General features: G+C 38.8%; 1 protein-coding gene across 5 annotated transcripts in view; it reads right to left on the bottom strand.

Annotated features, from left to right (window-relative positions):
* The window catches only part of BRCC3 (BRCA1/BRCA2-containing complex subunit 3), a 76434-nt gene that overhangs the window by 47018 nt on the left and 4966 nt on the right, over window positions 1-24450 (bottom strand). For 4 of the 5 annotated variants that reach the window (XM_079911783.1, XM_079911786.1, XM_079911785.1 and 1 more), the window contains 4 exons: window positions 21747-21866; window positions 18466-18553; window positions 13945-14033; window positions 12232-12287 (listed from right to left, as the gene is read on the bottom strand). In XM_079911783.1, coding sequence (XP_079767909.1) covers window positions 12232-12287; window positions 13945-14033; window positions 18466-18553; window positions 21747-21866 — 353 coding nt within the window. The remainder of the gene's footprint in view (window positions 1-12231; window positions 12288-13944; window positions 14034-18465; window positions 18554-21746; window positions 21867-24450) is intronic. The other variant, XM_079911784.1, reaches the window with a different exon arrangement.

Genomic DNA, 24450 nt, shown 5'->3' with positions numbered 1-24450 from the left:
GGTAGACTGCCTATTTCCTCTTCATTTGTTAGGTCTGGTGGGTTTTTACCTTGCTCCTTCATTTACTGTGTGTTTTTCTGTCTTCTCATTTTGCTTATCTTACTGTGCTTGGGGTCTCCTTTTTGCAGGCTGCAGGTTCATAGTTCCCGTTGTTTTTGGTGTCTGTTCCCAGTGGCTACGGTTGGTTTAGTCGGTTGTGTAGGCTTCCTGGTGGAGGGGACTAGTGCCTGTGTTCTGGTGGATGAGGCTGGTACTTGTCTTTCTGGTGGGCAGGTCCACGTCTGGTGGTGTGTTCTGGGGTGTCTGTGGCCTTATTATGATTTTAGGCAGCCTCTCTGCTAATGGATGGGGTTGTGTTCCTGTCTTGCTAGTTGTTTGGCATAGGGTGTCCAGCACTGTAGCTTGCTGGTCGTTGAGTGAAGCTGGGTCTTGGTGTTGAGATGGAGATCTCTGGGATATTTTCGCCATTTGATATTACGTGGAGCTGGGAGGTCTCTTGTGGACCAGTGTCCTGAAGTTGGCTCTCCCACCTCAGAGGCACAGCACTGACTCCTGGCTGGAGCACCAAGAGCCTTTCATCCACATGGCTTTTGGGAGGTCTGAGGTCTTCTTCCAGCGATCAGTGGGTGTTCTATAGGAGCAGTTCCACGTGTAGATGTATTTCTGATGTATCTGTGGGGAGGAAGGTGATGTCCGCGTCTTACTCTTCTGCCATCTTCCCCTAATTAAAAATCTATTTGCCATTCTTACATACTTGTTGGTGAAGCATATGCTCATGTCTTTTGCCCATTTTTAATTGGGTTGTATACTTTTTTATTGTTGAGTTTTGAGAGTTGTTTGTATATTATAGATACAAGTCTATTTTCAGACATTTGATTTGAAATATTTTCACTCACACTGTAGCTAGTCTTTTCATTTTCTTAAGTTTCTTTCACTCAGTAAATTGTTTAATTTTGATGAAGTCTTGTTATCAAATGTCTTTTATGGAAAATGCTTTTTAGAATTTGTATTGGAGTATAGTTGATTTACAATGTTGTATTAGTTTCTGCTGTACAATAAAGTGAGTCAATTATACACATACATATATCCATTCTTCTTTAGATTCTTTTCCCATATAGGTCATTACAGACTATTGAGTAGAAGTCCCTGTGCTATACAGTAGGTCCTTATTAGTTATCTATTTTTTCATATATATATATATTAGTCTGTATATGTCAATCCCAATCTCCCAATTTATCCCTCCCATCCCCCTTTCCCCACCGGTAACCATAAGTTTGTTTTCTATGTCTGTGACTCTATTTCTGTGTTGTAAATAAGTTACTGGAAAAATGCTTTTGGTTCCAAGAATAAGAACTGGTTGGCAAGCCCAATATCATACAGATTTTCTACCTTTTCCTCTAAGACTTTTCACACTCTTATTTCTATTTGGACCTATGATCCCTCTTAATGTTTTTTTTTGGTATGAGGTTTAGAACGACGTTTATATTGTATATGGTAGTGTAACTGTTAGACTATTCCTCCAAATTTTATTCTTCCTTTTCAAAATTGTTTAAGGTATTCAAGTTCCTTTGCCTTTTCATATAAATTTTAGAATCAGTTTGTCTGTATCTACAAAAAAAGTCTTGCTGAAATTTTGATTGCTGTTGCTCTAAACCCATAGATTAATTTGAGGAGAACTGAAATTTTTACTATGTTGAGTCTTCCAATCCATAAACATGGCATGTCTTTCCATTTAATTAGGTTTTCTTTGATTTCTTTCATCAATGTTCTGTGGTTTTCAGCATATAGATTTGATAGATTTTGATAAATTTACACCTGTTTCATTTTTTGTAGTACTGTGTTAAAATGTTGTTTCCAATTTTCTATTGCTGGCATTTAGAAATATTGCTTTTTTAAAAAAATCTTTATTGGAGTATAATTGCTTTACAATGTTGTGTTAGTTTCTGCTGTATAACAAAGTGAATCAGCTTTATTTATACATATATCCCCATATCCCCTCCCTCTTGCGTTTCCCTCCCACCCTCCCTATCCCACCCCTCTACGTGGTCACAAAGGACCAAGCTGATCTCCCTGTGCTATGCGGCTGCTTCTCACTAGCTATCTATTTTACATTTAGTAGTGTACATATGTCCATACTACTCTCTCCCTTCGTCCCAGCTTACCCTTCCCCCTCCCCATGTCCTCAAGTCCATTCTCTACATCTGCATCTTTATTCCTGTCCTGCCCCTAGGTTCTTCAGAACCTTTTTTTTTTAGATTCCATATATATGTGTTAGCATACGGTATTTGGTTTTCTCTTTCTGACTTACTTCACTCTGTATGACAGACTCTAGGTCCATCCACTTCACTACAAATAACTCAGTTTGGTTTCTTTTTATGGCTCAGTAATATTCCATTGTGTATATGTGCCACATCTTCTTTATCCATTCATCTGTCAATGGACACTTAGGTTGCTTCCATGTCCTGGCTATTGTAAATAGTCCTACAATGAACATTGTGGTACATGACTCTTTTTGAATTATGGTTTTCTTGGGGTATATGCCCACTAGTAGGATTGCTGGATCGTATGGTAGTTCTATTTTTAGTTTTTTAAGGAACCTCCATACTGTTCTCCATCAAGACAATATGGTACTGGCACAAAAACAGAAATATAGATCAATAGAACAGGATAGAAAGCCCAGAGATAAACCCACACACATATGGTCACCTTATCTTTGATAAAGGAGGCAAGAATATACAATGGAGAAAAGACAGCCTCTTCCATAAGTGGTGCTGGGAAAACTGGAGAGCTACATGTAAAAGAATGAAATTAGAACACTCCCTAACACCACACACAAAAATAAACTCAAAATGGATTAAAGACCTAAATGTAAGGCCAGACACTATAAAACTCTTAGAGGAAAAAACATAGGCAGAACACTCTATGACATAAATCTCAGCAAGATCCTTTTTGACCCACCTCCTAGAGAAATGGAAATAAAAACAAAAATAAACAAATGGGACCTAATGAAACTTCAAAGCTTTTGCACAGCAAAGGAGACCATAAACAAGACCAAAGGACAACCCTTAGAATGGGAGAAAATATTTGCAAGCGAAGCAACTGACAAAGGATTAATCTCCAAAACTGACAAGCAGTTCATGCAGCTCAATATCAAAAAAACAACCAACCCAATCCAAAAATGAGCAGAAGACCTAAATAGACATTTCTCCAAAGAAGATATACAGATTGCCAACAAACACGTGAAAGGATGCTCAACATCACTATCATTAGAGAAATGCAAATCAAAACTACAATCAGGTATCATCTCACACGGGTCAGAATGGCCATCATCAAAAAATCTACAAGCAAGAAATATTGCTTTTTTGTGTTGACATTGCATCCTGTGACATCACTTAACTCACTTATTAGTTCTAGGAATTTCTTTATAGATTCTTTGGGATTTTCTGTGCAGATAACCATGTCTTATGCAAATGAGGATTAGTTTTTTTCCAGTCTATATGCCTTTTATTTCTTGCTTTATTGAACTAAGACTTCCAGCACAAAGTTAGAAGTGGGGAGAGGGGACTTTTCAGCACCAAGCTCTACTTCTAAGGACTTCTTTTTCAGGTAAAATTCAGAGAACGTAAAATTCACCACTTTAACCATTTTACAGTGTGTGATTCAGGGACTTGTACATTCACAATGTTGTGCAACCATTACTGTTACCTAATACTGTAATATTTTCATCACCCCAAAAAGAAAGCCCATACCTATTAAGCAGTCGCTTCCTGTTATGGTCTGAATTGTGTCTCCCCCCAAATGCGTATGTTGAAACCCTAAGCCCCAGTACCTCAGAATGTGACTGTATTTGGAGACAGGGCCTTTGAAGAGGTGATTAAAGTAAAATGAGGCTGTTAAGGTTGGACGCAAATCCAATCTGACTGGTGCCCTTATAAGAAGGAGAAATTTGGACATGCAAAATGACCCCAGGGATGCACATGTAGAGAGGAAAGTCCATGTGAGGACACAGTGAGAAGGCAGCCATCTGCAAGCCAGGAAGAGGTCTCAGAAGAAACCAAATCTGCCAGCACCTTGATCTTAGACTTACTGCATCCAGAACTGTGAGTAGATAAATTTCTGTTGTTTAAGCCACTTGGTGGTATTTTTTATGGCAGCCCTAGCAAACTAATATACTCCCAGTTTACCTCTCTCCTCTAATTTTTGTCTCTACAGACTTGTCTATCCTGGACATTTCATACCACATGTGGCCTTTTGCATCAGGCTTCTTTCACTTAGCATGTATTCAGGATTACAGCAGTTATCAGTACTTCATTTCCCTTTATGACAGAAAATTCCATTGTATGGCTACATACACTACATCTTGTTTATTCACTTATCAGCTGATGGTCATTTGGGTTAGTTCTGCTCTTTGTCTATTTATGGACAATGCTGGTATGAATATTCAAGTACACGTTTTTGTTTGAACACCTGTTTTCAACTGTCTCTGCTACATACCTAGGAGTGGAATTGCTAGGTCATATGGTCATTCAATGTATGCATTTCTGAGGAATCACCAAACTTTTTCACAGCATCTGAACCATTCTAGATTCCCCCCTACAATGGGTCAAGGTTCGTTTTCTCCACATCCTCAGCAACACGTTATTTTCCTTTAAAAAAAAAAAAAGTACAGCCATCCTAGTTGGTGAGAACAGTATCTCATTACGGTTTTATTTGCATTTCCCTAAAGACTACTGATGTTGGGCAGCTGTTTTTGTGTTTATTGGCCATTTGTGTATCTTCCTTGGAGAAATGTCTACTCAAGTCTTTTGCCCATTTTTAAAAATTGAGGTGAAATTCACATAAAATATAATTAACCATTTTAACTAGGGAACAATTCAGTAGAACTTAGTACATTTACAATGTTGTAGGACCACAACCCCTATCTAGTTCTAAAACATTTTCATCACCCCAAAGTAAAACCCCGTATCAATTAAAGCAGCTGCTCCCCATCCTGCTCCCCATTTCTGGCCAAACCATGCCAACCACCAATCTGCTTTCTGTCTCTATTCTAGATACTTCATATAAATGAAATCATACAATATGTGACCTGTTTTTTTGTTTGGCTTCTTTTACTTAGCATAATGTTTTCAAGATTCCTCCACATCATAGTATGTTTCAGTACCTCATTCGTTTTTTATGAGTGATAGTCCAATTCAATGGATATACTAAATTTTGTTTATCCATTCATCAGTTGATGGACATTTGGGTTGTTTCCAACTCTTGGCTACTGTGAACAGTGCTGCTACGAATATTCATGTACAAGTGTTTGAGTACCTGTTTTCAATTCTTTTTGGTATATACCTAGGAATAGAGTTGCTAGGTCATATGAATTCTCATATGAAAAACCTCCCCCCAAAAAACTGTTTTCCACAGCAGTCTCACCATTTTACATTCCCCACCAACAATGTCTGTAGGTTCCAATTTCTCCACATCTTTGTCAACACTTGTTATTCTCCATTTTTAAAATTATGGTCAGCTCAGTGAATATAAGGTGGTATCTTGTTAGTTTTGATTTGCATTTTCCAAATGACTAATGATGTTGAGCATCTTTTCGTGTGCTTGTTGGCCTTTTGTACATCTTCTTTGGAGAAATGTCTATTCAAGTACTGTGCCCATTTTTAAATTGAGTTGTCATTTAGTTGCTGAGCTGCAAGAGATCCTTATATATTCTGGATACTAGACCCATTCAGATATTAAGATTTGCATATATTTTCTCCTAGTCTGTAGGTTGTCCTTGCACTTTCTTGGTAATGTCTTTTGATGCAGAAAAGATTTTAGTGTCTGGTTTTTTTTTAAATAAATTTATTTATTTATTTTTGGCTGTGTTGGGTCTTTGTTGCTGCGCACGGGCTTTCTCTAGCTGCAGCAAGTGGGGGCTACTCTTCGTTGTGGTGTGCAGGCTTCTCATTGCGGTGGCTTCTCTTGTTGTGGAGCATGGGCTCTAGGTGCATGGGCTTCAGGAGCTGTGGCTCGCGGGCTCTAGAGCACAGGCTCAGTGGTTGTGGCTCACGGGCCCAGTTGCTCCGCGGCATGTGGGATCTTCTCGGACCAGTGCTTGAACCTGTGTCCCCACATTGGCAGGTGGATTCTTAACCACTGAGCCCCCAGGGAAGCCCAAAAGATTTTAGTTTTCATGAAATCCAATTTATCTGCTTTCTTTTGTTATTCATGCTTTTGGTGTCATATCTAAGATTCCATTACCAAATCCAACATCATGAAGATTTACCCCTATGTTTTCTTATAAGCATTTTATAGTTTTAGCTCTTCTATTTAGGTCATTGATCTATTTTGAGTTAATTTTTATATATAGTGTATGTGGATAACCAGTTGTCCCAGCACCACTTGTTGAACAGACTCTTCTTTCCTCATTGAACGACCTCAGCACCCTTGTTGAAAATCAGTTGGCCACAGATATGCAGGTTTATTTGTGGACTCTCAATTTTATTCCATTGGTCTCTGTGTCTCTGCTTATGCCAGGTCCACAAAGTTTTGGTTAGTGAAGCTTTGTAGTAAGTTCTGAAATCTGGAAGTGTGATTCCTCCAACTTTATTCTTCTTTCTCGATATTATTTTCACTATTCAGGGCACCTTGCAATTCCTTATGAATTTTAGGATCATCTTTTCCATTTTTGTAAAAAGGGCCATTGGAATTTTAATACAGATTTTATTGAATCTTTGGGAAGTACTGTCATCTTAACAATATTGGGTCTTCCAATCCATGAGCAAGGGATATCTTTTGATTTATTTAGGTGTTTTTTCTTTCACCAATGTATTCTAGTTTTAACTTTACAAGTCTTTCCCATTCTTGGTTAAATTTTTTCCTAGGTATTTTATTATTTTGTATGCTGTCGTAATTGGATTTTTTAGTTTTATTTTTTACATTGTTCATTGCTGGTGTGTAGAAATACACACTGATTTTGTGCACTGATTTTGAACACTGCAACCTTGCTGAACTCATTTATCAACTCTAGTAGCTTTGGGGGCTTTCTTTCAGATTGTCTATATATAGGAACACATGATCTGCAAATACATAGTTTTACTTCTTACTTTCCAATTTGGATGCCTTTTATTTCTTTTTTTGCCTAATTGTTTTGGCTAGAACTACCAATAACATTGAATAACAGTGGTGAAAGTGGGCATCCTTGTCTTGTTCCTCATCTTATGGGAGAAAGCTTTTCACCATTGCGTAAAATGTTAGCTGTGGGTTTTCATAAAAGCCCAAAAATGTTGAGGAATGTTCCCTAGATTCCTAGTTTTCTGAGTGTTTTTATTATGGAAGGATGTTGAAATTTTGCTTTTTGTGCATCAGTCGTGGGTTTTTTCCTTCATTCTATTAATGTGGAATATTAATCAATTGATTTTCTTATGTTGAACCTCACTTCTATGCCAGGGATAAATCCCACTTGATCATAGTGTATAATCCTTTTAATGTGCTATTGGATTCAGTATGGAAGGATTTTGTTGAGGATTTTTGCATCTGTATTCATAGTGAATATCACTTTGTAATATTTTTTTTTGGTGATATCTTTGTCTGGCTTTGGTATCAGGGTAATACTGGCCTCAAAGATGAGTTAGAAGTGCTCCATTCTCTTCTATTTTTGGAGAGTTTGAGAAGGATTAGTGTTAATCCTTCTGTAAATGTGTGGCAGAATTAACCAGTGTAGTCATCTGGTCTTGGAGTTTTCTTTGTTGAGAAGTTTTTGCATACTGATTCAATCTATTTAATTTTTATAGGTCTGTTCAGGTTTTCTATTTCTTTTTGAGCCAGTTTTGGCAATTTGTGTGTTTCTAGGAATTTGTCCACTTCATTTAGGTTATCTAACAATTGTTTGGTTTTACCTTATAATCATTTTTATTTCTGTAAAGTTGGTAGTAATGTCCCTACTTTTAATTCAGATTTTAGTTATTTGGTTCTTCTCTCATCTTTTTGTCAGTCTAGCTAGACATGTCAATTTTGTTGATCTTTTCAAAGAACTAACTTTTGGTTTCTTTGATTCTATTGTTTCTGTATTCCCTATTTTGTTTGTCTTCACTCTATTATTTCCTTCCTTCTAACTGCTTTGAATTTAGTTTGCATTTCTTTTTCTAGTTCCTTAAAGCGTAGAGTTAGAAATACCTTAAATACTGATTTGAGGTATTTCTTTTTTAAAGTAGGCATGTATAGCTATAAATTCCCCTCTGAGCACTGCTTTTGCTGCATCCCATAAATCTTGGTATGTTGTGTTTTCATTGTCATTAGTCTCAAAGTATTTTCTAATTTATCTTGTGATTTCTTCTTTCTCTTAAACACTGGCTGTTTAAAAGCATGTTTTTTAATTTCCACATATTTGTGAATTTTCCAGATTTCTTTCTGTAACTGATTTCAGATTCCATTCCATTTTTGTAGAAGATGCTTTGTATGATTCCAGTCTTCAAAAATTGAGACCTGTTTTGTGAAGTAACATGTGGTTTATCCTAGAGAATGTTTTATGTGCACTTGGGAAGGAAGTGTATTCAGCTATTGTTGGGTGGAGAATTCTGTATGTGTCTATTAGGTATAGTTTGTTTATAGTGTTGTTCAAGTCTTCTGTTTCATTATTTTTTTTCTAATTGTTCTATCCTTTAAGGAAAGTGAAGTGTTGAAGTCTCCCACTAGTATTGTTGAACTGCCTACCTCTCCCTTCAGTTCTGTCAATTTTTGTGTGATATATTTTGGGGTCCTTTTGTTAGGTGCATATATGTTTATAATTGCTATGTCTTATATCATTTTTTGTTCAATTCTTCCTTACCGCCTTTTGTATTAGAAAGACATTTTCTAGTACACTGTTTTGCTTCCTTCCTTTCTCTCTCTCTACTATATATCTCTACTTTCTTAATGGTTTCCCTGGAATTACAATTAACACTTTAGTTCAAATTAGCTCCTCAGACTGGGTGAATTGACATTATCCAGTCTGAGGAGCAGAAAGAAAGAAAGAATGAAGAAAAATAAAGAGCCTGAGACCTGTGGGACATCTTAAAACGCTCTAAGTGTACTCATAATAGGAGTCCCAGTAGAGGATGAGATAGAGAAAGGGGCAGAAAATGTATACAAATCACCTATCTTGAAGTTTGGTGATTCTTTCTTTCGTCTTCTCAAACCTGCTGTTGAACCTACCTAGTGAATTTTTCACTTCCCTTATTGTACTTCTCAGTTCTAGAATTCCTATTTGGTTCCTTTTTATAATTTCTCTCTTTATTGATATTTTCTATTAGGTATTCTCTATCATTCTCATGGTTTTCTTTAGTTCTTTGTATATCATTTCCTTTAGCTTTTTGAAAATATTTTAAATAGCTGATTGAAAGTCTTTGTCTAGTAAGCCCAACATCTTGGCTTCCTCCAGGAATGTTTTTATTAATTTATTTTTCCTGCTTTCAGCCCATAATTTGTTTCTGTGAATGCCTTTTTTGTTGTTGCTGAAAACTGGACATTTTGAATATTTTAACTATGGAAATCGTATTCCACCCCCTCCCCAGGGTTTATTGTTGCCGCTTGTTTTATCTGATTTTGTTTGTGTGTTTAGTGACTTTCCTGAACTAATTTTTTATAGTCTATATTCTTTGTTATATGTGGCCACTGAGGTCTTTGTCTTGTTAGCTTAGTAGCCATCTAGTGACTTGACAGAGATTTACTTAAATGCTGCGATTCTGGTGTTTTTTTTTTCTGGATTTAGTATTTGCCAGGTTGCTATAAAATATTGATTAGTTTCTAGAGTTCCAATAAAGTTGATTCTGACAGTTTTTGCCAGCTATTCACTGCTTTTGTGGAGGACTTTTTTTTTTTTGCAGTACGCGGGCCTCTCACTGTTGTGGCCTCTCCCGTTGCGGAACACAGGCTCCGGACGCGCAGGCTCAGCGGCCATGGCTCACGGGCCCAGCCGCTCCGCGGCATGTGGGATCTTCCCGGACCAGGGCACGAACCTGCGTCCCCTGCATCGGCAGGTGGACTCTCAACCACTGCGCCACCAGGGAAGCCCTGTGGAGGACTTTTGAAGTTTCCTACTCTGCCATTTTTGTTGATGTCACTCTCTCTTTTGTCACTTTCTCTCTTGATGTCACTTTTTCAATTTTAATGTTCTGAGGGGGAAAATGTCAATTTAGAATTCTTTATCCATTAGGGTTATTAATGAAGAATAAAAACATTTTCAGGCAAGCACAGATGCAGAAGGTTTAGCTCAAATGCACACCTTTCTTAGGAAGTTACTAGACGGCCTTTAACAGCAAAATGACAGAGTGAACCAAGAAAAATGACATGAAATCCAGACAACAATGGATCCAACCCAGGAGAATAATGAAGGAAAGCCCCAAGACATCAGCTGAGACCTGATTAGCACAGGAAGATAGAAGGCTTTAGGGAGCGATCCTAGGAATCTGGAACTCAGGGAGGTGATAAAGTCAGAGAAATAAGGGAGAAAAAAGCCATTCAAAACCCCATGAAAAAGCAAAAAGCTATACAGGAAAGGAAATGGAATCATAATATACTACTTTATAGTGCTTGGTTGTACATGGAATAATATTTATATAATCATAACAATATAAACATTTTGTTTTCTATTCTTAGAATCAACTAGTACACAAAGCACAGAAAACACAATTGTGATTACAACATAGAACACAGGTTTTTGCAACTGTGAAAATATAAAGGTTTATGGTAAAACTGCAAGTAACACTAGGGAGCCAAGAGATGTCTATTGTCTGTTGTTGATAGAATAAATAAAGGGGCAAACTTTAAGATTAGAAAAGTAACAACAGAAGAACAAAAAGTAGTAATATAACTACATTGGGCAGAATGGAGATGGGGCGGTGTGAACTAAATCCTCATTTGTGAGACCAAGATAACATAATAAGAAGAATAATTAATATCTAAAATTAGTAAATCAAGAAAGAGTATCAAAAGTATATTATTTAGAGATATCAAGGTAAACAACAGAAGAACTAAAAACAAAATTGGGAGAAAGAAGTGGTTCCCCCTGAGGAGTGACAGTATTTCTCATAAATTCTGTGCCATCTGATATTTTTATGCACGTGCATCTATTACTTTGATGAAAAATTTAAAAATTAACACTTGTGTATGGTTCAACATTCCAAAGCTATGTAAAGGTACAATTAAGTCTCCACACCTCCTTCCTACTTCCTCTCTGCTGAGGTGACTGATGTTTCCTTCCAGATATTCTGTGTATTTCCAAGCAAGTACACTGGTATGTCATGAGTAGATTTCTCTTCCATATCCTTATATGAATGGTAGCATTCTATACAGACTGTTCTTGTACCTTGCCTTTTTTACTTAACAGTGTATCTTGGAGATATTTATGTAGCACTACTAAGCATCCTTATTTTTTTTGGTCACGCCATGCGGCATGTGGGATCTTAGTTCCCCGACCAGGGATTGAACCTGGGCCCGTCGCAGTGGAAGCACAGAGTCTTAACCACTGGACCGCCAGAGAATTCCCCTCATATTTTTAATAGCTGAATATTATTCCATCATTTAGATGCATCATAATTTATTTAATCAGTTCTGTACTGACAGACATCTGTTATTTTCCCCAATTCTTTGCTGTTTCAAACAATGCTATCATAATAAATTGACAAATATTATAAGAAAAAAATTTAAGGCATTCTTTGTTTCTGTCTCCCAATTAGATAATGAACTTGGCTTTCTCTCTGCCTCCTTGGTGCCTACCATGGTGCTTGGCATATAGTAGTTACTGTATTTGCTAATTTAGGTTGAATTGAACTTAAATGAGGAAACTAAGCTATGCAAACATTTAAATGAGATACTGTAATTCTAAAATCAAGTTTATGGCACAACAAAGACAAGAGCTTATACAAATCTATAAGACTCTGCACACTCAGCCTTTGTTTTACAATTCATCAGAGACAGGGAAAGTAACAGTGCAACTCAGTTTAGAATAATGCAGGAAAGGAAATGTGGGACAGTGCTGTGGTGATGTAACTGCAATGAACAGACTCCTTGCTTATATGATCCTAGCTTTCTAGATCCCTGATATCCAAGATGCTAAAGAGATTCTAATTCCTCACAGAGATGTTCACATGTATAAGCAAGACTATAGAATTCTTAGTGTCTTACTAATGAGAAAAATAAAATGAAATAAAACAATCAATTCCCTGGAATGGAGATTAACCCACCAATACATACATATATCTCTGTCATACTTACTCTGAGCTCTTTTGGGCCTGTATGGACTGAAAGCAAGTGTAGAGTACCCGTCCAGTCTAAAAAAAGAAAGAAAAAAGAAAAAAAGAAAGGTCACACAGAGGATTAATATTGAAAGAGTTATAGCAATTTAGTTGACTCTAACCTAAAACTCAAAGGCCCCTCTGGGACTGGAAGGTTAGAAGAGACTCCAAAGATAGACTATGTATAACTCAGTTCCTGTAAGAAGGATCAAATACTCAGTCAACGGCTTCCCTGGTGGCGCAGTGGTTGAGAGTCCGCCTGCCGATGCACGGGACACGGGTTCATGACCCGGTCTGGGAAGATCCCACATGCCACAGAGCGGCTGGGCCCGTGAGCCATGGCCGCTGAGCCTGTGCGTCCAGAGCCTGTGCTCCGCAACAGGAGAGGCCACAACAGTGAGAGGCCCGCGTACCGCAAAAAAAAAAAAAAAAAAAATACTCAGTCAACGTGAGATGGCCACAATCAAACATCCACTCATGTGACAGCAGAGAATTGCTCACAAACATGAGAACCAAGAAACTAAGAATGAGACCATTCAAACTCCTTTTTTGGAAGCTGACAAACTCATGCAACAACTATTTATAATGACAATAAATTTATGATGACAAAGCCAGAAGCATTTCAAATGAAGTATGAAGTTCAAGATAGTAAACTTTAATGTTTTCAGAAAAGAGTGATTTTATGAAGAATATTCATTATTAACATAGATTCTGAGAATATAACTAATGTACTAAACAAGAGGACTAAACTTGGTAAATGTACTAAACTTGGTAAATCGGCAAAATTCATACTTGCAGTGTTAAATTTTCTTTTTGTTTGAAGTGACACATAGTAAAACCTCTTGATCTGAACGTAAAATTCAAACAGAACAGCAAGACTAGCCATTGATTGAGCTGCTTAACTTCTCTGAGGTTCGGTTTGCTTATCCATAAAAATTGATAATAGTAATCCTCACAGGTGGTTGTCAGGGTTCGAGTATATTTATGTAAAACACCTAAAGAGTAAGTGCCATACAATACGTGATAAATGGTAGCACTTGTTACTGTTATTAGCCTCCACTCCTACCACCGTGGTCAAACATCCGTCATCTCTTTCCTAGATTACTACAGTTGCTTCCTAACTGGTTTCACGGACGCCATGGTCTCTGCACCCCCTCCCTCCCTGTCCCCCCAGCCCCACCCCCAGTTATCTTCCAGACCTCACTGTAGGATGACCACATGAGTTACCATGCAAAGAGTTACCATGGTACCATGTCCTGGTTACCATGTTACCAGGACACTTCCAAGAAGGAAAGGTGCTAACTGAATAGGAGACTGGGACAATGGGTGGAACTGGGACTGACAGAGGCAAGCTGGGACATGTAGTCATGTTCTGCCTCACTCTGCTGCAGCCACACTGACTTCCTCGATGTCCCCTAAACATGCCACACTCACCTCAGGGTCTTTTCACTGGCTATTTCCTCTGCCTGGAACGCTCTTCCCCCAAGAAATCCACAAGACTTGCTCCCTCACTTTCTTCAGGTCCTGACTCAATGACCCTCCTGATTGAAACCTTCCCTGGCCACCCTATTAAAATTGCAAAAAGATTTTTCTCTATTCTCTGTGTCTGTGTGTTTATACACACACGCATGCGCATGTGCACACACACACACACACATAGACACACACACACACACACACACACACACAATACCTTTGTATTTTTATCTTCTATGAAACAGGAAAATATAAGTCCTACAAAGCCTTGATCCATCATCTGGTACATGGCTTGTGTACGAACATCTGCAAATAAACAAAAATAAAAATCTGCTGTTAAACTGTATCTCCCAGACATGAAAATATAAAGATAACAGCAGCATACAATCCTCGCGGGATTCAGATTCTAAAGGCAGAACAGGGGTACATCCTAATGACAATATTATTGTCAAAGTATAAACATTTTACTAGGTTAGTGAAATACTACAGGAGTCGGCAATTAAATAATAAAATTTATTACTAATTCTAGGCTGCCTAGCCCACAACTAGCCCTGCTATGAAATGTAGCATAGAAAGAAAAAAATGGAAAGCCTATTATCCCCAAAACACCGATAATTTCTTCCAGGAGGACTCCAAAAGAAAGGAAGGCATTCGAAGGAGACAGCAGATTTCTTAGAATAAGCCTTTTGATGGACAGCTTCTAGGGAAGTGAATACATTAGACTTGATACTAAAGAATGGCAGTGTAGAACTATTACAGAGGAAACTATTGTATACAAGTGACTACAATAGAATTAAATACTACATTCCAGGGAACAGAAACAAAATCTCACTAAATGGTGATACAATTTTTGAAAAGGAAATCATAGACAAGCACCAAGTAACATTTGAAAGGATTAGCTAAAAGATTACCAAAAACTGAACAGAGGCAAAGTTTAAAGATATGAAGTACTCAGACCATTATTTATGGATACAAAAGATCTGGTATTACAACAAAACAGTGCACAGCATGGTTTGGTCCGGTGACTTATGCCCAGTTAGCTTGTTCTATATGTTCTTAAATATACTTCGCACTGGGACTTCTACCCAATATATTCCTAAGTAAAGAGTAGGGCCCAACAGTACCCAGCAAAGAGTATGGGAAAAATACTGGCTGAACCAGTTGGTGAAAATGAACAGCACTGTTTGAATGATCTCTGTACCTGCTATATGACCTTGGTAAAATTTTTAATACCTCTAAGCCTATTTCCTCATCAGTTAAATAAGGATAAACATCATCCGTACTTTTTCAGGGTTTTGTGTTTTAAAAGTTGCCAGATGTTTTTAGCACAACGCCTAGCACATCAGAGGTACTTCATAATAATTCATTACATTTCGTTCCATCCACAACCATTGTTGATGAACTGCTGAATCTGAAATGGATTAGTATCCATACTGTGCCACCCAAAGTGCTTCTGTCAAGATCACCCATGATGCATTTTTGGTTCTCAATTTACCCGATTGCTCCCTCTTTGAAACACTATCTTCACTTGGCCTCACATTCCCACTCTTCTCATCTCTGTCCTCTTAACTTCCTGGCTCTTCTTTTCCAGTCTCTTGCTGGATCCTTCCCATCTTTCCATCCTCGAAATATTGGCATGCCCAGGGCTCTGTCTTCAGCTATTTTCTCTTCTCCACCTACACGTACTCCCTGGGGGAGTTCATTTAGTTCCACGGCTTCAAATCTCATCTCTATACTGGCCACTCCCAACTCCTACTCAATAAACTCTAGTTCCAGCCTTCTACCCAAACTGCCGAATCATATATCCAATTGTGTACCTGACACTGAGACTTGGTTGTCTTAATACTGTGCTCCTCAAGGCAGTAGGTCCATGAACTATTTGTTACCCGTTCACAAGGAGACAAGAGCTTGAGCTGGAATGGAAATTAATGCTCTGCTTCCTTCATTGACAAAGTCTTAAGGAAAATGTAAGCTGAACTAAACAATATGCTAAGTTGACATAGATGATTTTTTTTTTTTTTTGGCCATGCCAAGCTGCTTGCAGGATCTCAGTTCCCTGACTAGGGATTGAACCCGGGCCACAGCAGTGAAGGCCCAGAATCCTAACCACTAGGCCACCAGGGGACTCCCGACAGAGGATTTATGTTTGGTGTAGGCTCCTTATCGAATTGGTCACAGACCAAAGCCAGGCTAGGTGAGCATCACTTGCCTACCAGACATTTGAAACTCAACATGTCCAAAAGCACACACTTGATTTCCTCCACAAAATCTGCTACTCCCAAAGCCACACTGGCTCTCCTGCTTTTCCTCAAATATTCCAGGCATGCTCCTCCTCAGGGCCTTTGCACTGCCTATTCCTCTCTGCCTGGGACGCTCTTCCACAAGATATTTGCACGGCCAACTCTCACTTCCTTCAGGTTTTTGCTCAACTGTTACCTTCTCCATGAGGCCTAATCACGTTACTTAAAATACAAACCCTATGCCCCTTACCCTGATTTACATTTTTCCCTGAGGTAACTTAATTACTTCCAAATTACCTCCTAAATGCCAAATCCAAAAGATACACTTTAGTCTAAATGAGGACCATCCAAGAGACCTTCTTGCAACTGTGCCAATTTTTCTTTCAGCATCAGACAGTCTGAAGAGACAAAAGAATCACACCTCCCGTTTCCTGGTGTAAAAGTAGAACAGTCTGAGCACCATATTCTTTCATTTACTCTTGACTCAAAATTTTCCTGAAACAGAAACCACAGACCCCAGTTCATAATAAAGGATTTTAAAAGAATGAGAGACTATACATACAAGTGTTTTTAGAATATGAGCCCTGAGATAGCCATCACATTACAATAAAATTTTGGTTCAGCCTTCACTTATTCTATCCCTGGTCCTAACAGAGCTTCCATCTATGTCAGTTTGCTAAAGAAGGGCATAGAAATGTATTGTAATATCAAAAAAAATTTGTTTGTAATGATTCTAAGGAGTATTGACATGTAACTTCTAGAAGAGAATGTTTGGGGAAATGTAATTTTTAAAAATGACTGGTTATAGAAAACTGCTTAATTAAAACTACAGCCTATATTTGTCATGGGAGGTTGATCTGACCCACCAACTTTGGTAATAAATTAACACACCATGACATCACCGTAGCAGTGCTTCCCTTCTTATAAAAGGATCAAGCAGATCTTATGATTAGGAACATAACTACAGGCACATGTCTCCTTTTACTACGCACTTACAAAGACAGGAAAGTTAATGTAAGAGTAACTGAAAAACAGTGCCAAGTCACATGCGATTTACAAAATAGGCTGTGCTTTTTAAATTGCTTCCCTTTTTCTTTTGCAAGCCACGTCCTATAGGTAAAATTTGGGTAAGATCGTTGCATGGGTATGACATAACTCAACTATGTATCTTTTTCCCCACCACCAAACCTATGCTTCCTCCTCCATTTCCTGTTTTCATAAATAGCATTCCCACTTAACCAGACAAAGCAGACGCTGGAGAATGCCAAGGCCCCTGATTCACAGAAACCTCCACTGAGATACTGACTCTGCCACTTATTAGCTGACTGGTTTTGCACAAAGTATTTCAGCTCGAACCTCAGCTTAGTTTCTTAGGAGCCACACACTCCTCGTGACTATTTGGGAAGTGTTTCAAGAAGTAGAGAGTGGTTGCAGTATCAAATGCTACAGACTTGGGAGACAGATACGGTTCAGACCTCAGCACTGCCACTTACTCAGCACATGGGAGCCTCTGTTTCCTCCTCACTGCCATGAGGGGGAAGGTCTCTAAGTCACGGGTTAGACGAGGAAACATTCATTTCCGCAAGTAAAGTTATTCTAGTTCTTTCAAAAGAGTCAGATAGAGACAAAAAGTGACCATGATTAGAGAAAAAGGGTAAAGATAAAGAGAAAGAAAACAGGGCTTCCCTGGTGGCGCAATTGTTAGGAATCTGCCTGCCACTGCAGGGGACACGGGTTCCAGCCTTTGTCTGGGAAGATCCCACATGCCGTGGAGCAACTAAGCCTGTGCACCACAACTACTGAGCCTGTGCTCTAGAGCCCATAAGCCACAAGTACTGAGCCCACAAGCCTCAACTACTGAAGCCCGCGCACCTAGAGCCCGTGCTCCACGAGAGAAGCCACCACAATGAAAAGCCTGCGCACTGCAATGAAGAGCAGCCCCCACTCGCCGCAACTAGAGAAAGCCCGCGCACAGCAACGAAGACCCAACACAGCCAAAAAAAAACAAAAAATGAGAGAGAGAGAAAACAATCTTGTTACATTATACTGATTAGAGGGCTGAGGAGGTAGGTTGACAGCCCCAAGAGCTAGGATGATATATGTGTCAAACAGAGATTGTAAACATCAGTTTTATAAATTTCACCCTTCACACCTTTGATTCTTCCAAATGGTAGTGTACTAGACAGTGATAGTCACAACCGGCAATTTTCAGTTATAGTTTATTTATTATTATTATCATTATTTTGGATACCAGCCAATTGTCAGGGTTTAGTCTTGATTTCCTGAATACTGTCAAAATGGAGTGCTAAAATTTTATCTCTATTAAAAATAATCAATATGACATAAATCAGTACCTTTAAAACAGCAAAATAAAAATAAGGACGTTTGCTTAAGGATACTTAAATTTTGATTTAAAATAACCACAGCCCACGTAATGGAGAAGGAAAAATGATATTCATTTCTAAGAACAAAAAACATTGCAATCCCATAATACTTACCGACATGTGAAGGCCAAACAGTTATATGGGGATGGGAATGATACCAGCCCACAACTCTCATGGGGCGGCCAGTTAGTTCAGCCAACCTGTGTGTCTGTCAAGGTATTTTCAACTTGTGGGAACACAATTTGTGATGCTAATAAAGGCTCAGAAAGCAACCTGAGGTTTAAAATAAACCTATCACAATTTAATGTCAACAAAAGAATGAAAAAAGGTCAATGCCCAGAATTTCCCAGACTTCCCTTCTAAAGCCAAAAGTATTTCTTTTTTTTTAAATAGAATCCATTTGGTTTCCATTATTGTATATAGTTATATGCTCTTAATCCAATTTAGCTAATATTTGATCACTCAAATACTTATCACTGTGCTATCTGAAAAGAAGCTTCTAAATTCTTTGGATGTCACATTATTAACTTGAGTAATCTTCTGTCCTCTAGCCCAACCTACCCTCACTCCTGAAAAAGTACAAAATTTAAAAAATTCATTTCATTTCTCTCTGGCAAGCTGCCAGTGTCAACAATAGCAAGTAGGGTGGTTTCAGAGACCAAATGAACAAAGACCCCCAGTTTAGTCTCCCCATTTGTCTAGAAATATCCTCCAAAAGAACATTTTCTCCTTTGTTCTGGAAATAAAAATTTACCGTAACTGTCTGAGGCTCTGACTTGAGATAAGAACTCGGTTGGAGATAAGAAGCTGTCCCCTTCTGTTGCTATTCACTATAAAGTGCTGGTTCATTTTCCTGTGAATTACTTGCATTGAAACCCAATAGTCCTATCTGTATAGCTAAGTGTAAGAATACTTTTTAGGGACTTCCCTGGCGGTTCAGTGGTTAGGACCCCACACTTCCACGGCAGGAGGCACAGGTTCCATCCCTGGTTGGGGAACTAAGACCCTATATGCTGCGTGGCACAGCCAACAACAACAACAAAAACTTTTTAAATATATATTTTTTTAATTTCAAATGCCAAGAGAAGTTACTTAACTTCCCTAAGCCCATTTCTTCAGCTAAGGCGAGGGAAAGGACCACCCGAAAGGATGGAAGGTCACTCTGCCCAGCACTCAAGCAGGACAGGGACTGGGGGCTGTCCCCACTGGCCAGAATGCAAATCTAACAATTTCAGGCGGCCTTGGGCAGGAGGCTCAGAAGGCCTCGGAAAAAATGACTCCTACACTGAAAGCTCCTCCGGTCCCACGCAGCAAATCTTCAAACAAGTAACAATAGGGTCTCACTGTCCCCGGTAACCTAACAGCATCCCAGAACAAAGCTAAAAAAATATGTCTAGGAATACAAAGATATCCAGCCCCCAGGGGAAAATCATAATCCTGGCATCCAATCTAAAATTACCAGGTGTGCAGAGAATTGGGAAAATCCAACCTATAGTGAGGAGACAGAGAACAGATTCATGGCTCCCATGGTTTGAGGTGTGCGGGGTGAGGGTGACTGTCCAGGGGAAGCTTGAGGCAGATCTTTACGGTAATGGAACAGCTCTGCACCTTGGCTGCTGTGGTGGTTTTATATATATCTCTCTACACGTATGACAAAATGGCATAGAACTACACACATTAATGTCAATTTCCTGGTTTCCATATTGAACCATAAGTTATGCAACATGTAACCTTTGGGGGAAACTGTGTAAAGGTACAGGGACCTTCCCATACTATTTTTGCAACTTTCCATGAATCTATAATTATTTCAAACTAAAGAGTTTAAAAAAAGATGCAAAAGGTACACATCGTAAGAGGAGATTGATATATATGATTATCTAAAAGTGCAACAAGAACAATTTGATTGGGAAAAAACACACACATACTGTGAAAAAGCTGACAAAAATCACTATCCTTATCACAAAAGGCTAGCTTTCTTAACATAAACTATAAATTATTAAGAAAAATATTTCCAAATCAATAGAAAAACGGGCAAAGGAAATAACCATATAATTCAGAGAAAAATACAAATGACTCCTAAAAATTAAAAGCTGATCAAATTTACTCACAAGAAAAATGCTAATTAAAACTGCAAGAAAGAAGATACAATTTTTTGCCAATCAGGTTGGCAACAACCAAAAACTTTGATTTACCAGGGCCTCGCAGCACAAAAGCAAAACTTTGATAACATACAATGTTTGGAAGGGTGTGGGGAAACAGATACTCTTGCACATGGCTAGAGGGTAAACTGGTCAAACTGCTACAGGCGCAAGTCCATATAACCTTTGCCCCGGCAATTTCACATCTAGGAATTGATTCTACAGATACACGCACACATTTGTGAAATGCAACGTCCAAGGTTATTTGCTGCAGCACTGTCAGTAAAAGACTGCAAATAACCTAAACATCTGCATGAGGACAGCACAGCCATCCAGGGCTGTATTATGTAGTCATAAGAATGAGACATCTCTATATAGTAATGTGGACAAATCTCTAGATACACTGTTAGGTAATGTCATAGCTACCATATGTATTAAATACTTTTTAAAAAAGAAAATATTCTTACATGTTTCCGTATGCACGGAATTCATCCATAAGGACACATGAAAACCTGATACCCCTGGTTATGTCCAGGGAAGGATGGTGGGGGAACTGGGGCACAGAGGCTAGAGAGAAATACTTACTTTGTATACTTTTTTGTACCTTTTAAAGTTTGTACCATGCATGTTTTCTACTTTTAAAAGTTACTTTTTAATTGACTACAAGATTAACTTAATCTGAAAGAATGATAAATTACTAAAACCGCTGATGCAAGTTTAATTTGTTACAGTTGAGGTATGGAGTCCAGATCATAGGAAGCAAATGTCCCAACTGATCGCTCTTTGGTTACATTTAACATGGAATATTGCATTCAGTTCTCAGCACTGCATTCTCTTTGAGAGGCAGCCTCAAAAGAGAATCTCCAAAGGAGAGAGACCAAGATAGTGAAAGGCCCAGAAGCTAAATGATATTACAAAAACTGTGGGGGCGGGGGTCGGGGTAGACGGGGCAGGGGGGAGTGGAGAGGAAGGAGACGGGGACTCCCCAGAGAGTTCACTGTCATCGTGTTGGACCCTGGGATCTTTTGGCATTTAAGAGCAGAAATGTTAGAAATGTCCAGTTCTTCCAATAAAAGCCACTCAAAAAGAGAAATGGAGAGAAATGCTGATTAACCAAGCAACTGGATCTAAGGGGTAAATATGAAAACTGGGAAAGAGTCACGAGGAAGAAAAGCTGTGAAATCGGCTTAAGCAGCAAACAGAGAAACCCGGAAGCCTCAAAGCACATAAAAGCTTCTCATCGACCAGCAAGGATATCTCTGCCTCTGTCGAGGCTGCAGACAGCTGCTCTGGAGAAATTTCCACTCGATCCTTCCTCTTATCAGAACGCCGCAAGATGATGACAGAATGAATGTGAACAATTCTGACGGTGTCAACCTAAAGGAAAATCCACAGAAACGTTTACTTCTGTCTCTCTCGAATAACATCTCTCCCTGCAATTACGGGACTGCATCGTATTACATTATCAGGTTAAAGTTTCCATCTTAGAAAACAGGCATTTTTTCTCATGAATAACGGAACGTTTCAAATAAAAGACATCCAACCTCAGTATATACATTTCAAAACAAAAATATAAAGGCTAACGTTTAGATCAAGGGAGGACTTTTGCAATGATCAACTAGCAGTCATTTGATTTCCAACTATGTGCAGGAATACAAGTCAGAGTGCTGACAGTCCAAGTGTTCAAAATGCTAGCATGTGGTTGCGCAGCAAGAATCATACATGAAACTACACTAAAGTAACGCAGTAAGTAAATGCTGCAGAGCCCAGAGGAAGGGAGTCTCTTAGATTGGAAACAAATCTTTACAGAAAAGGCAGACGAGAGTTATCTATTTCCTGATTGTCGTGTGTGTGTGTGTGTGTGTGTGTGTGTGTGTGTGTGCGCGCGCATGCACATGCACACATAGATAGAATTTCTGTAGATGCCAAACAGATGTGAATGACATGTCTGGGAGACAAATTGGCCAACTCATTTAGGTGGTACAGAACTTGAGGTGGAATGGCAGACAGCAAGGCTAAGAAAGAAGGTTAGCGTGAAAATATGCAAGGTCTCAAATGCCAAGCCACGATCTGCAGGATGACCTAGGAGGACGGACACTATTTCAGAGAGCTTGACCGGGAAGCACTGGACTAAGTGTATGTCAGAGATGGAAGAAACAGCCTTGAGATTCATTAAGAAGCAAGGATCCACGAGATTTGGTAGCTTATGGACCATGGGTGATACAGGACAGAAGCTGTCAAGGAGGACTCTGAAGTTTCAGGGTTGAAACTAGGTAGAGCAGAGGAGGCAGATCTAAGTTTAGAAAGGATCAAGAAGGAAGGAAGATGAGTGTGTTTTCAGATGAGCTCAACTGAGATGAGAGGATGTAAATAAAGGCAAGGAATAGCGTGGGGAGGGGGAGCAGAGGTCCAGGGTGAATCCAGGGGGATACCCATGGCATAGGATGGGGTACAATGAGAGGAGCCAGGAAGGAAGACAGCAGTCAAAACCAGAACAATGAAATCGTTCAAGAGTTTCAGGAGAAAAGGTGGGTATGGCATTGCCAGACGTTGCCCGGACAAGGGTGAAATCTGAGACAAGATTTTGAAGTAACCTATAGACCCACACTGTGCAACACAGCAGCCATGAGGCACGTGTGGCTACTGAGCTTCAAATGTGGTTCCCTTTCATGCCTTGTTTCACCTCATGAACTCTTTCACAGACTTTAAATGCCTTGCTCATCCTATAAAGAATGAATCATTCTACCCTCACATACAACTTTTCTTATAATACACACACGTGTCTGGCAGGCACAGAGTATACAATAAGGAAAATCAAAAGCAGACAGAAAGACACTCGACCTTCCAAGGAGCAACAAGACAAAGAGCTGACTTTTGAACAGAAACAATCAAAGCATAAAGAGAATGGGTGACATGTCAGAGTGCAAAAAGATCTGCCAACCAAGAACTCTATGAAGAGTTCTTTGAATGAGAACACATCCCTCAAAAATGAAAGTAAAATAAAGACGTTTTCACATGCAAAAAATTGAGAGATCATTATCAGCACAGAAAATACTAAAAAGAGAAAGGAAAATCCCAGATATGAAAGAAGGAATGAAGAACACTGTAAAGGGTAAAATATGTGAGTAAATACAAATGTAATGCTAACTGTACAAAACAGTAATAACAATGTCATGTGGGGGGACTTCCCTGGTGGTCCAGTGGTTAAGAATCTGCCTTCCAGTGCAGGGGAAGCAGGTTCGATCTCTGGTTGGGAAACTAAGATCCCACGTGCCGCAGGGCAACTAAGCCCGCGCACCACAACTACTGACCCTGCGCGCCACAACTAGACAGCCAGCATGCCGAAATGAAGAACTCATGTGCTGCAACTAAGGCCCGACGCAGCCAAAAATAAATAAATAAAAAGTCACTCTGCCCTTTAAAAAAGAAAACAAAAACACAAAAACCCCCAAAAAACAATGTCATGTGGGGCTTAAAATATCCAAATAATTAAAATGCATGAAAACAATAATCCAAAAGGTGGGAGGATGCAAATGAAATTTAAATGTTCTAAAGTTCTAGTACTATCAGTGAAATGGTAAAAATAGTAATCTGTATTAGACTAACAAATTAAGAATGCATATTGTAATATGTAGGATAACGACTAAAAGGAGAGTAAAAAATGTTATAACTGATTAATGGAGGATCAAAGGAGAATAATAAAATATACTGATGAGTCCAAAAGAAGTCAAGAAAGGAGAAAAAAACAAAACAGAGAAGTGGGTCAAATAGAAAGCAAAAATATGACAGCTATAACATATATATGTATATGTGTGGGGGGTATATACATATATAATTACATTAAATGTAATTGGACTAAATAGCCCAATTAAAAAGGTTATCAGATCGGATTTTTTAAACTATATGCTGCTAATAAGAGACACACTTGAAAATATTAGTACACAGAAAGGCTAAAAATAAA

This window comes from Stenella coeruleoalba (genome assembly GCF_951394435.1).
Source record: "Stenella coeruleoalba genome assembly, chromosome: X".
In the NCBI taxonomy this organism is placed as follows: Eukaryota; Metazoa; Chordata; class Mammalia; order Artiodactyla; family Delphinidae; genus Stenella; species Stenella coeruleoalba.
The sequence above is the reverse complement of the archived record's forward strand: the minus strand, read 5'-3'. Positions and strand labels throughout refer to the sequence as shown.